General features: G+C 33.6%; 2 protein-coding genes across 2 annotated transcripts; both read left to right on the forward strand.

The window, feature by feature from the left end:
- Positions 1-2235: 2235 nt before the first annotated feature.
- LOC147479183 (protein FAR1-RELATED SEQUENCE 5-like) lies at positions 2236-2604 on the forward strand. Its single transcript, XM_086576394.1, has one exon. It carries the CDS (start codon positions 2236-2238, stop codon positions 2602-2604), a length of 369 nt encoding a protein of 122 aa, XP_086432520.1.
- A 60-nt stretch (positions 2605-2664) lies between these two features.
- Positions 2665-4346, forward strand: LOC147479184 (protein FAR1-RELATED SEQUENCE 5-like). The gene is made up of 2 exons (XM_086576399.1): positions 2665-3172; positions 3292-4346. The coding sequence occupies exons 1-2, from the start codon at positions 2665-2667 to the stop codon at positions 4344-4346; spliced, it is 1563 nt and encodes a 520-aa protein (XP_086432525.1).
- Positions 4347-13399: the final 9053 nt, after the last annotated feature.

Raw genomic sequence — 13399 nt, forward strand, 5'->3', positions numbered from 1 at the left:
CATTGCATTGAATTTGCATTAAAAGAATTCCCTCATCAATTAATAAGGGCCAATGAAATTAAATTGATAATATTAAGAGTCAATTCTCTCATCAATTAATAAGGGCCAAAATTAAATTGATAATATTAAGAATCCAATGTACAACCAATACATGCATGCATTGAATTTACAACATTTAATTCATTAAATAAATCTGTTTAAATGCCATTGAGAATTAGAAACGGTTTCAAAATGATATAAGTCATACACGTGTCTCTCTTCAGATCCCCATGCACACCTAACTTCGGATCCCCACGATCCCCCTCTCTTTGTCCTCGCCATTGTGTTTTATTATAATAGATATATATAGCGGTTTCCCGACCACAGGTATGGCTAAATGAATACTTGAGTAGTTGAGAATGCTCCTGTGAACCCACGTCACCCCTTTTTTTCTAAGAAACAATAATTCGGCATAAAAAAAGTAAATCTACGCCATTTTTTGCCGATTTCAATTGTTCGTAACCCAAAAAAACCCAAAGAAAAAGAAAAGTCTAAAAGGAAAACCTTCACGCCTCTTTTCCTTTTGGACTTTCCTTTTTATAATTCACAATTGAAAAAAAAAAAAACAAGTTTAGATATAATTCGAATAATTGAGTGAAATATGTTAGTATGAAATTTGTAAAACCTGAACCTTAAACCCTAAACCCCAAACCCCAAACTAGCTTATGATTCACAATTGAAAATAAAAATAAAAATAACAAGTTTAGATAGAAAACAAATTATTATTTCGAATAATTAAGTGAAATATGTTGGTACAAAATTTATAAACCCTAAACCCTAAACCTCCAAACTAGTTTATGATTCACAATTGAAAAAAAATATGAAAAATAACAAGTTTAGATATAATTCATATAATTGAGTGAAATATGTTGGTACGAAATTTGTAAAACCTGGACTTTAAACCCCAAACCCCAAACTAGTTTATGATTCACAATTGAAAAAAAATAAAAAAAAATAAAAAGTTTAGATATAAAATAAATTATTATTTCAAATAATTGAGTGAAATATGTTGGTACGAAATCTGTAAACCCTAAACCCTAAACCTCCAAACTAGTTTATGATTCACAATTGAAAAAAATATATAAAAAAATAACAAGTTTAGATATAATTCAAATAATTGAGTGAAATATGTTGATACGAAATCTATAAAACCTGGACCTTAAACCCTAAACCCCAAACCCTAAACTAGTTTATGATTCATAATTGAAAAAAAAAAAAAAAAAAAAAAATAACAAGTTTAGATATAAAACAAATTATTATTTCGAATAATTGAGTGAAATATGTTGGAACGAAATCTGTAAACCCTAAACCCTTAACCTCCAAACTAGTTTATGATTCACAATTGAAAAAATATATGAAAAATAACAAGTTTAGATAAAATTCGAATAATTGAGTGAAATATGTTGGTACAAAATTTGTAAAACCTGAACCCCAAACCCCAAACTAGTTTATGATTCACAATTGAAAAAAAAATGAAAAATAACAAGTTTTGATATAATTCAAATAATTAAGTGAAATATGTTGGTACGAAATCTGTAAACCCTAAACCCTAAACCTCCAAACTAGTTTATGATTCACAATTTAAAAAAAAATGAAAAATAACAAATTTAGATATAATTTGAATAAGTGAGTGAAATATGTTGGTACAAAATTTGTAAAACCTGAACCCTAAACCCTAAACCCCAAACCCCAAACCCTAAACTAGTTTATGATTCATAATTGAAAAAAATAAATGAAAAATAACAAGTTTAAATAACAAGTGCACTCAAACTAATTTAGATATAAAACAAATTATTATTTCAGATTTTGGCATGTTTGATTACATGTTTTAACATGGTTATATAAATACTAGAGGCCAGATCTTCTCCGCCCGGGTGTAAAAGTGGCTCTTTTACACCTTACAAAAATATAGTGACACCTGTTCACCTGTTTAACACCCATAACAAAGAGGTCTAATGGTGTTAGATAGAAGATACCAAAAAAATCAAAACAAAATCGCTACAAATAAAGAAGAATAAGGCAAGATTCTGTACGTGGAAAATGGGGGGAGGGAAATCTCCACAATCTCGCCCTCTTCTTCAACTCTCTATCCAAAAAAAAAAATATATAAAAATATATATATATATATATATATATATATATATATATATATATATATATATAAATAAAATATAAAATTCATCTCTTTAACTAACAATGGAAGATTTGTTATATGAGGGATTGGTTTTTCAATCTGAGGAAGAGACATATGCAAGTTATAATTCCTACGCTCGTAAAATCGGTTTTAGTATTAGGAAGGACAAAATATATTATAGAGCAGATAGAACAGTGAGGAGGCGATTCTTTGTATGTTTGAAGAAAGGTGTGTATAAAAAGGATAAGCGGAATGAAAATGTGAAAAATGATCGTAACGAAACAAGAATTGGTTGCAAAGCTCGCATGGCTGTTTCGAATGTAAAAAACGAATGGGTTGTTATTGAGGTGGTACATGAACATAACCACGAGTTGGCAACCCCATACAAGACGTATCTGTTGAGGTCTCAAAGGCATGTTAAAGAGCCATAAGGAGCAGAAATTAGTAGTTTAGATGCTGCAGGAATTGCGCCTATTGATGGTTATAAATATATGACGCATAAAGCTGGAGGACTAGAAAATGTTGGTTTTACATACATCGATTATAAAAATTATCTCCGTAAGAAGCGTGAGCAAGAACTTGGCAAGCACGAAGATGGGAATGCAATTATAGAATATTTTAAAAGGAAGAAAGCCGAGAATCCATCTTTCTTTTACGATGAGTTGCGTGATGATGAAAATCAACTATCAAATATGTTTTGGACAGATGCAACGTCAGTGATGGATTATAATTACTTTGGAGATGTTGTTGTTTTTTATACGACTAACAGAACAAACAAGTATGGACGACCGTTTGTGCCATTTGTTGGTGTCAATCATCATATGCAATCTATTATATTTGGGGGTGCGCTTTTGATAGATGAAAGTGCCGAGTCTTTTAAATGGTTGTTTGAAACCTTTTTAAAAGCAATGTCAGGAAAACCACCAAAGACTATTCTTACCGACCAGTGTCCAGCAATGGCGAAGGCTATCCCAATTGTTTTTCCCGAAACACAGCATCGTCTTTGTTTGTGGCATATATATATATATATCTAAATGCCGGAAAGCACCTCCACCATGTATACAGAGTTCCTGGGTTTCTAAACGACTTCAATAAGTGTGTATACAATTGTGAGACAGAGGATATTTTTTTATCAAGATGGGACAAGATTCTGCGTGATTATGATCTTTTGGAAAATAAGTGGTTGGTTGAATTGATCAAAATAAAGAAGAAATGGGCATTAGTGTATGGGCTTGAGACATTTTTGTGCGCACATGACCACTACTCGGCGGGAGAAAGTACCAATAGTCTCTTGAAAAATTATGTGAAGAGAAAGTATAGTTTGACTAAGTTTGTTCATCGTTTTGAGTGTCTACTTCAGTCTCGACGACAGGCAGAAATTGAAGCTGATTTCAATTCATCTCAGATGTCCCAAAGGTTATTTGTCTCTACACCCATGCTAAAGCAAGCGTCTGATATGTACACACATGCTGTTTTTGAAATATTTGAAGTTGAGTATAAGGAACATCTTATGTATAACATCAAGGAATGCAGTGTTGATGGTACAATATACACATATGAAGTTACTAGAGAAGGGTCTATAAGAAAGGTCGCAATTGATATGTCTAACTTTCAGACTGAGTGTAGCTGCAAAAAGTTTGAGTCCCTTGGCCTTATTTGTCGTCACATATTGAAGGTATTTTATCATAATAATATACATACGATTCCTAATCAATATATACTACAGAGGTGGACTAAAGCAGTGAAAGTCGGAGTTGTAAGAGACAATGGTAGCAAACCAAATTTGTCAAATTGCAATGCAGTTCAATCTTTGCGATACAATGAGTTATGTCATTTGGCAATGAAGCTTGTGACAAAGGGCGCAGTCAATGAAAATGGATATCTAAAAGCTAAAGATGCACTCCAAAAGGGATTGGAAGAAGTTGAGCAGGTTGTACCAATGAAAGAAATATATCCAAGACAATGCTCGAAGTCCAAAAGATCTGGTGTTGCCACAAATGTTGAAGAAAATGATGACGAAGTATTGGTTGTTGCATCTGGATCTGAAAAAGGGAGACCAATGAACGGGACTCGACCGAAAGGCGTATTGGAGCTTAAAAAGAAAAAGAAACAAACGAACACAACACAAGTGCCTTCAAAAAAGATAAAGAGAAACAAGAAAGATTTGTCATAATTCACGTACATTTTTATTTTGCCCATATGATTGCATATATTGTCTCATTTATTTCTCATCTAACATTTGCCTAACATTTTAACTTGTCTCATCTTATTTTTTTTTTAAGAACAAGGTGATATAAATATTGCTCAAGGACTACCTGATTTAAATGAAAGTGTTCATCCTGAAGAGAATACTATTGGAACTTAATACAGTCAAGTATGTTTATCTTTATATCATTTTATTTATTGTTGCTGAAATGTTTTACGTGCCAATACTTATATTTTGGTTTTGTAGCAATGTAGTTTATACCAAATTGGAGGGCAATCACAATCAACCAATATGTGGGGACTACCTGATTTAAATGAATGTGTTCATCCTAAAGATAATACTATTGGAACTCAATACAGTCAGGTATGTTTATCCCGATATCATTTTATTTGTTGTTGGGATATCTCTTTTACGCCAATAATATTTAGATTTTCATTTTGTAGCAATGTAGCTTATATCAATCTCTTTACTAATATAGGCTTTCAAATTTGAGGAATATCAATTACATACGTAGAAGGTTGGACTTCAAAGAATAATGAATCAGATTCTCGGGGTTGAGTGGATCACCGATGACCTCGACTCATTTAGCTTTCAAGAACTCCTTGACGGAAAATTTGATTTGGAAGACTCTCAAATTGTCAGCAATAATGACGACAAGAAAAAAAGAGGCCAAAAGAAAATTGAAGAGAAAACAGAAAAAAAAAAAAAAAAAAAAAAAAAAAAAAAAAAAAAGATAATTCTAAAAAAATGAAGACCTCGAGCATAAGTGGGAAAATATTTTTGTGCGACTTTAATCCTTTGATCTGCGATATGATTAAAGATTTGGCTGAGGTAACCCCAAATGGGCATTGTGGTTATAGATCCATAGCTACACTGTTAGGATATACAGATGATTTAGCATGGCGGACAGTAAGGGGTCTTATGCTGGAAGAGTTGATGCAGTATGCAGATTACTATACAGAGTTGTACGGTAATGATGGGTTTGAAAACCACAAAAGAAACTTAGAGTGTACCAAGTCTTCTACAATGAATGAGAAAGAATGGCTTGATCTCCCGGACATGGGTTCCTTAGTTGCAAGTGCTTTTAATGTTGTTTTTGTCACTATAACGCCACCAAAATTATGTGTTACGTACTTCCCGTTGAGGACAGGTCCAGAAGAAATGTTCCGGATAATCGCTATTTGCCACATAAATGAAGGAACACATTTTGTGCCAATTGTGCTAAAGGATAATGCTCCTCTACCTCCGGTTTGCCCAGGTTGACAGTCTGTTAGATGGCCAGAAGCAACAATGTGGGAAACTGTTCTAAAAAGAAAGTTGGACAAGTGGGCTGGATCAGTTCCGACCAATATGCAGAAGCTACAATATGTTTATCTAGATTAGTTTTAGTTGTTGGAAAGAAAAAAAAAAATAGTGCTTGCTTTATATTTCATTTATGTAGGAAGTCTTGATTTGTAGTTAAATGAGAAAACTTACGTACTTACATTTTGTTTTTATTTGTTGTTTGTTTAAAATTCAGTGAACTTGTAAACTGAGTGTTTTCACTCTAACTCTTGTGTTCTTGAATTATAACAATGGTATTTTGGACAAATATGACTTGCCGATGATGTTATTATACTGCCTTGGGATGCTACTAGCTAATTAGTGTTTTTTACCTAAAAGTGGAGGGCAGGACAACTCGAGTATCAAATGCAAACGTACTTTTCCACTTACAGTATCTATTTGGTGTTCTCTCCAGCTCATAAGTCTGCAGGCCCTAAAATGGACATTGCTTTGGAAGAAGATGGGCAGCAGACGGGTTTCCTTGCTTCAGATGTCGATGAGTATGCTGATGCCATCCTCCAACTTCTGAGGTTGCCAGTAGCAGAGAGACTTAAGATGGCAGCAGCTGCAAGGAAACGTGCCAGCCGGTTTTCTGAGCATCTTCCCAATCGTGTCCTATTCCAAGTGAAGAGTGGGAAAATTGTAAACATATCATATCAACGTTTACATGAAGAGTAGACTAATCCAACTTGTTGCAATTTTTCTAGAAGAATGCGGTATGGCAGTATTTCAGATTCTCAAATGCTTTGCAATCCCCTACTTTCACTATTAAGTGTTCTTATTGGTGGACAATAATCTAAGTTTCTTTATAACTCCTGCCCCAGTTCGCACCTGAGATCTTTTTTCAAGTTAATTCTTACATTCTCAGGGTTTTGTAGCGTTTACCATCTGCGATCAACTTTCAGAGCTTCATTTTTTTTGTTTTGTTTTCAGTCTGCTTATGACCCATCAGTGTTCTTCACTGAATGCTGTGAAGATATCATTTTTTTTTTTTTGATAATGATATGATTATTATCATTATGTTTGCCTTGTTGAAGAGCACTATATTCATCTAAATACCTACCAGAAGCGAATTCTTACAATGAACCTCAAGTCTATACGGTTAGCAGCTTATACATAACTAGAATATCTACAGTAAAAGGACTACTAATTAATGATTTGACATTTTGGAATCCTATCATAATGCACGACTCCTATGGAGGAAATCATTTCAAGTTATAGCTTAGCTCATTCACTATCTATGCACACAGCTAATGCTACACAGAAAAAATCCAGGGTCTGCAATCCCATATAGCTTTCCAATTGCAGTATCGATAATTCCAAGAGCAATGTAGGTTTTCATCATTAAAAAAATTACAACACAAACAAGAAGGCAGCCACAGCTACAACTGAAAACCAAATTTGGAATTTCAGAAAGGTTTGCATCATTATTTGGACTGCATAGTTCCTAATTTGTCCTCGATTGACATATCAGAAAGTTCCATAGACATCCCTATTAACTTCCTTATAGGCATGAGCAGCAGCAGTTGTCCAACTGTGCAAGCACAAGCTCCAAAGAATTAAATTTCCACTTTAATTTAGCACCCCCTAACTTACTGAACAGCTCTCAAAGAATTAAATTTCCACTTTAATTCTGTCAAGGCTATCCGTCAGACACATCTCAACACCTTTTTTTTTTTTTTTTTTTTTATTTGATGAAAAAAAACTTTATTGATAAGAACCATATATATAAGCTATAATCAACTAATATAAAAGTGTTTAAACCAGGAAGGACAAAGATAACTTACCTATACCAGAGTCTGACAGAAAGGCCAAGTGAGGGAGATTTTCATAAACCCAAACCAACAGACATAACCCCCTGTAAAGGACCAACTCCTACTTTACAACAATCGCCAAGATTCACTGCGAGGACCCCAAAGCAACACAGAATCACTAACAATTCAACGCGAGCTATCAAGAAGCACAGTCCCTAGCTCCACGCCTTGGCTAGTTAGACAATCTTTCTACAAATCATTGAAGGATCTTGGTGGACTTGAACCACCATCTCTTGAGATACATTGGAGACATGGTCCAATTCTCAAGCGCTTTTTCCATTTAAGCTAAAGATCCATTACACATAGTTGTTAAGTACATAATTGTAATGCTACTGCGGCATTTACTATATTTTGTCTCATAAAGGAGAATGCCACTTTTTAACTAGTTGCTAATCACGCACTATATCACAAAGTTGCTCCAAGTTTTAGTAGTCAGGACCCTATATGGGTAACAAGATGCATCAGGCCAGTGAAATAACTATGCAAATTTAAGAAATATGGGGCTTCAGTATTACTATCATGGAAATATAGAACTAAGCACAATAGAGAACTTGTAACTGAGATCAACAAATTAATGACCAAAGTATTTCCAGATGGAACATGGGGGAAGTTCACAGCAAAAATACTAGATGTTAGCCAAGACCTCATTCAGGCAAATGTTTGACTTCTAAACGAACTACAATCAGAGTACCATGGGTAAACATGAAGAGAATATCATCTAAAATGGTACCTCTTATAAACCAGCATAATAAAGTATCGGACAAAGGTGTTGCTCCTTGCTCCCACACCTTCCTTTTCACATCAAATGAGAATTAGTTCTGTTCGGAGCACAAACACACAAAAAAGAAACCAATAATTAAAAAGGTACAAGAAATCTCAAGACATTAACAACCAAAAATAAAATCTTGCTGTAGTTTTGGGTTGGTTGAATATCGAAGTGAACATGGTAATATTGAATCCACTAATTCGCCGATCTTTCCCTTCTCCATCCTTTTCCTCTTCTTCCCTATTAAACCATTTTTGCAACAACTATCACAATTGGTATTCTCCAACTTCATTCTGTTTGATGGTGAGAGGGAGAGAAATTGGTCAAAAAAAATATAATTGGGGGATTGCTCGTTCAAGAGAGGTTTTATTTTCTTTGGAGTATGAATATTTTTTTTTTCTTTTTCGGATAGAGAGTAGAAGTAGAGAGCGAGAAGTCGAAGAGTTTTTTCCCCATTTTCCTTATTTGTAGCGATTTTGTTTTGATTTTTTTGGTATCTTCTATCTAACACCGTTAGACTTCTTTGTTATGGGTGTTAAACAGGTGAATAGGTGTTACTATATTTTTGTAAGGTGTAAAAGGGCCACTTTTACACCCGGGCGGAGAAGATCTGGCCTCTAGATACTATGTTATAACATATAAAGAGTGCATGTAAATGTGTTGGTGCAACTAATTGTGTTGTTCCTAACCCAATTTTTTTAATTGGATTTCAATTTTGCTAATTCAATTGGGGTGTGTTAATCATTGATCATTACTAATTCAATTTTGCAGATCATTGTTTAAATAAATTATTGTACAATTATAATCGATTAATGATTTGTATTATAAGAAAAGTGTTCGGTGTTTATGTATAAGAAAAGAAAAGTGTAATTGGAGTTTATGTAATCAATTTTCATTAGTTAATCGGGCTAATCATTGGTTAATCAGGAATTTCCTTGTTTTAGTCCAAACGACTACACGAGGTCGCCCCATAGAAGTGCCAAACGACCCAAGAGCTCTGTCTCAAACGACATGATAGACATCATCATGTCATTTGAGTGTACACTAAAATGATATAACCATGCCGTTTGGGTTTACACTCAAACAATATGATTGTACCGTTCGAGTGTACACCCAAACGACACTATCAAACCGTTTGAGTGTATACTCCACGATATATTATGACCGTTGGATGGTATACGTAAACGATGCGGTGAGACCGTTTGAGTGCGCACTCAAACGACTGGAGGGTTTCGTTATGGCGAGACCGGTTGAAATGGTTTTTGGGCTGGGCTTCGATGGCAAATTTGTAATATTTCTTTTTTCTTTGGGAGGCTGCACAATCCAATTCGTGTGGCGCCGGATTGAATTACCAAAAGAAAAGGTCGCAACTTTGAAATTGGAACGAAGTGTCCCCCCTCCTCATTATTAAGCACTACCGTTTGTCCACAAGGTCTTGAAAAGAAAAGATCGCAACTTTGAAATTGCGACGAAGTGTTCGCACATATGACTATATGACTTTTAAATTAATTAATACGAGCCAGTTTGTAATTATTTGCCACTTTCCTAGATTTTGAACCTATATATGCCATATGTTACCACAATTTTCGAAAGGAAACATAAATTAATTAAAGCCTTAAGTTCTGGGATATCCACTGTTGTATCAGAAGTTATTAATAGATATGAATAATCTAGTTCGGCGTGGTTCCACAAGTAACAACAACAATAGAGTTGTTCACGCGCCCGAGGTTTTCGAGTATTCTTGCAGGATCGGAGACAGGGTTATGGCGATGAAGTGTCCTGAAACAAGATGTCTGGAGCGCCTGATGAACATAACATACATTGAAAAATGCCAACGATGTCTGGAGTGTGTTACTGCTGTACATGTTGATGCAGGATGGGTTGTTAGGGCTCAAGCAGCAAAGTGTAGAGAATGTGACGACAATCATTTCTACCGTCGACTAGAGTATCAATGCAGCAATGGCCGTGAATGACCGAGTATATTTCCTCAGTCTGCACTTGTTCCTCGAAGGCTCGAACGAGAATATATATCAATAAAGGTTAGCTATATCCATAACCTGCCATGGTTTCCATTCTAATGTTTTTGGTCCCATGGTTTGGCGCGCCATTGTGTTTTGTTTGTTTTGATTCCCTCCTTGTAATCGTGGTTTCTATTGTATGTTGTTTGTTTACCAGGGAATCGGACTTGACATTGGCGCGCCATTGTGTTGTTTTATTTTGATTCTGCTTTCTCCTTGTAATCACTGCACTATGGGAATCGGTTTTATTTCTAATCCAAAAATAGGAAAATAAACTAAAAATTTTCTATTGTAGTTTCAAATCGATTCCATTCCAATGGTTTCAATCTTCTATTCCTAATTATTTCCGGTCTAAACCACTTTGAATAACAATATAATATGTAAAATAACAATATAATATAAATCAAGTAGGCTCTGTTTGGCAATGTGAATAGAGAGTCCATATTCAGGAATTGGTGACATGGCAGTCATGTTTATCTTGTATAGGTGTTTGGTCTGTTTAAAACGTGGATACTATAGTAAGCCCCTTGAATTACGGGAACACAAAAGTGTGGATAAACAAATCCAAAGGAAATGCCCATATTCGATAAAATATGTTTTCAATCCATGTGAGAGAAAAAAATAATAATAATAAAAAAATACGTAAAGAATGTTCTCTCTCTCTCATGGGAATCCTAGTAATGGAACCATAACCTTATGTATTTTCTCTCTCTCCGCCTTATTTATTTTCTCGCATTAATTTTTTTTTTTTTTTTTTTTTCCAAAAAGTGGTGTTTAAATCTTCACATTATTCATCAAATTGGGATTTTCCTTTTTTTGGGGATGTTTTTGTATAGATCAATTAGGTGCTTATGTATTCAGTATTTAATTAGAGGTTTTTCCTTTTATTTGTTTATGAGCTTTTATTTGTTTTTAAGTTTTTATTTGCAAATTTTGTTTATGATTTTTTTTTTTAGTTTTTTTTTGTATGATATAAAAAATGAGTATATAGGTGTGAATGTCAACCAAACAGTAGCCAAGTAAAACATGTGACAGGATAAGGAGCAAACGCACAAGTAGTTCATCTCATGACTTGTATCACCTAATCATAATTAAGTAATACAATATCTCTTACAGCCAAACAAAATCGTACTGAAATTAAGAAGATGATGAAATTTGGATGCAAATTTTTTCTTCAACACTTCAAATTCTTTGATTGCAATACTATTACTTATAACAGTTATAAGTCTCCATCATACATTCTTTAAACAATTTTTTTTTTTTTTTTTTCCATTCTTGAAAATCCACCTGCCATTACATAATACATAATCATCACGAAAGAGGTAGTACAATAAACCAACATATCTTACTATATTAGAAAAATATATATGGGGTAAGAGGAATAGTATTTTGGTGTCACGTTTGTGTTCGTCACAGGGGCAAAATGGTAATTATCTTATTTTCAAAGACTTAAAAAAACCAAAATTGATGGCATAACGGTAAATACTTGAATGTTTAAGTCTTAAAGATAAAAACAGTGGGCCAAGAATAATAGTGTCCATACATTTTTTTTTTTTTGTCATTTTTGGTTTTTTTTATCTCTTCTGTAGACCCTACTAGAATAAAATATATATAAAAAAAAAAAAAAAAACTTTTTTTTCTCTCTCTCCAATTGTGGACCCTACGTATTATAAATATATTTTTTGCTCACGTGCATAGCACGTGCTGTTTGCTAGTATTTTGATAATGGACTAGATTTAGAGGTCGTTTGTTTTACTAAGCCTCTGAATGCTGAATGTTGGATGCTAAATGACCTATCCTCTTAATAAATGCTAAATCATGATTGCTGAATTCTGAAAAACATGTTTGTTTTCTGTTAGAATAACCTGGCTCTGAAGGTTGAATATAAATCATTCGGACAATTTTATTCATGCTATTTATTTTAAACACTAACTTGATTTCTTGTAAAACAAAATATATATTATATTTGAGAAGGGGAGATGTATTATCGAAGAAAAGAAATGATAAATAAATTTATTTAAAATATGCTTTCACAAATATATTTTAACGGTTTATTTTTATATTTTGTTTACTTTCAGCAAATATATATGTAACTCTATTTTTAACAAAGTGGATATCATTCACCCAAAAAAAATGAAAAAAACCCGTAACGTCAACATCAAATTTTGAAGAACCTATTTTAAAGCCATAAAAGTCAATGTAAGAAAGTAGATGGGTTCTTGAGATTGGGTTCTTGAGATTGGGTTCTTAAGAAAGGGCAAGAAGGGACTTCCTTGTTCCAAATATTAGAATTCAGCATTTAGGAGAAATTTTGGTGCTGAATGTTGAAGGCTGAAAATACCACTAAATGCTTAACTACTAAAAAAAAAACAAGTTTTAAACCTCTAAATGCTTAAAACTTAAGTTTAAGAGGCTCTGAATGCTGAATTTAAAAAAAAAAAAAACAAACAAACAATCCCTTATTGTGTCATTGGTTCATTGACTCTTGTCAGATATTCACCATAAAAAAAAACTCTTGTTAGATATACTTTTATTTAGGTCTAACCTTGCATTGTGTATATGGCTCCCGACAGATTGAATTCCAGTTACTCAGGATATAACTAAATTACTTTGATACCACTTGGAAGAAGGGAAAAAAAAATCACTTCGATATATACCTATCGAAATTGTTAAGGTATATACTGTATGTGAACCTTTTCATATTCTACTGTTTCGATCTGTTCCACCAAAGCATAGTTGGATCACATTATAGGATTTGATATTAGATGATCTGATTGGTTGGATAGTACACTGTGGGTTGCTAAATTACATTAATTAATAGTGAATTAATCTTCTTGTATAGTATCCCATGGAATCTTTCACTAGGAAGCTAATTGTTTGGTTGAGGAAGAATCATCTTTTATCTAAGACCCAACAATATTTTTCTTTTTACCGGAGTCTGAAATCGTTATAGTGTTTTTCCAATGTTTAAAACCAACCATTAAAGAGATGCCTTCTAAAATCGCGGAATAATTATACACTAACCGACCTACTAACTTAGGAGTTAGGATTCTTGGTAGAGAATTATTTCACGTAATACCAATTTCATATTTGGCAACT

This window comes from Coptis chinensis, chromosome 8 (assembly GCF_015680905.1).
Source record: "Coptis chinensis isolate HL-2020 chromosome 8, ASM1568090v1, whole genome shotgun sequence".
Taxonomy (NCBI): Eukaryota; Viridiplantae; Streptophyta; class Magnoliopsida; order Ranunculales; family Ranunculaceae; genus Coptis; species Coptis chinensis.

What these genes read in the sequence shown, in the direction of transcription:
- LOC147479183 (XM_086576394.1), top strand. Translation starts at nt 2,236, where the DNA reads ATGGAAGATTTGTTATATGAGGGATTGGTTTTTCAATCTGAGGAAGAG.
- LOC147479184 (XM_086576399.1), top strand. Translation starts at nt 2,665, where the DNA reads ATGACGCATAAAGCTGGAGGACTAGAAAATGTTGGTTTTACATACATC. An exon ending in TTTTCCCGAAACACAGCATC is followed by an intron (nt 3,173 to 3,291) that starts GTCTTTGTTTGT and finishes ATTGTGAGACAG; the next exon opens with AGGATATTTTTTTATCAAGA.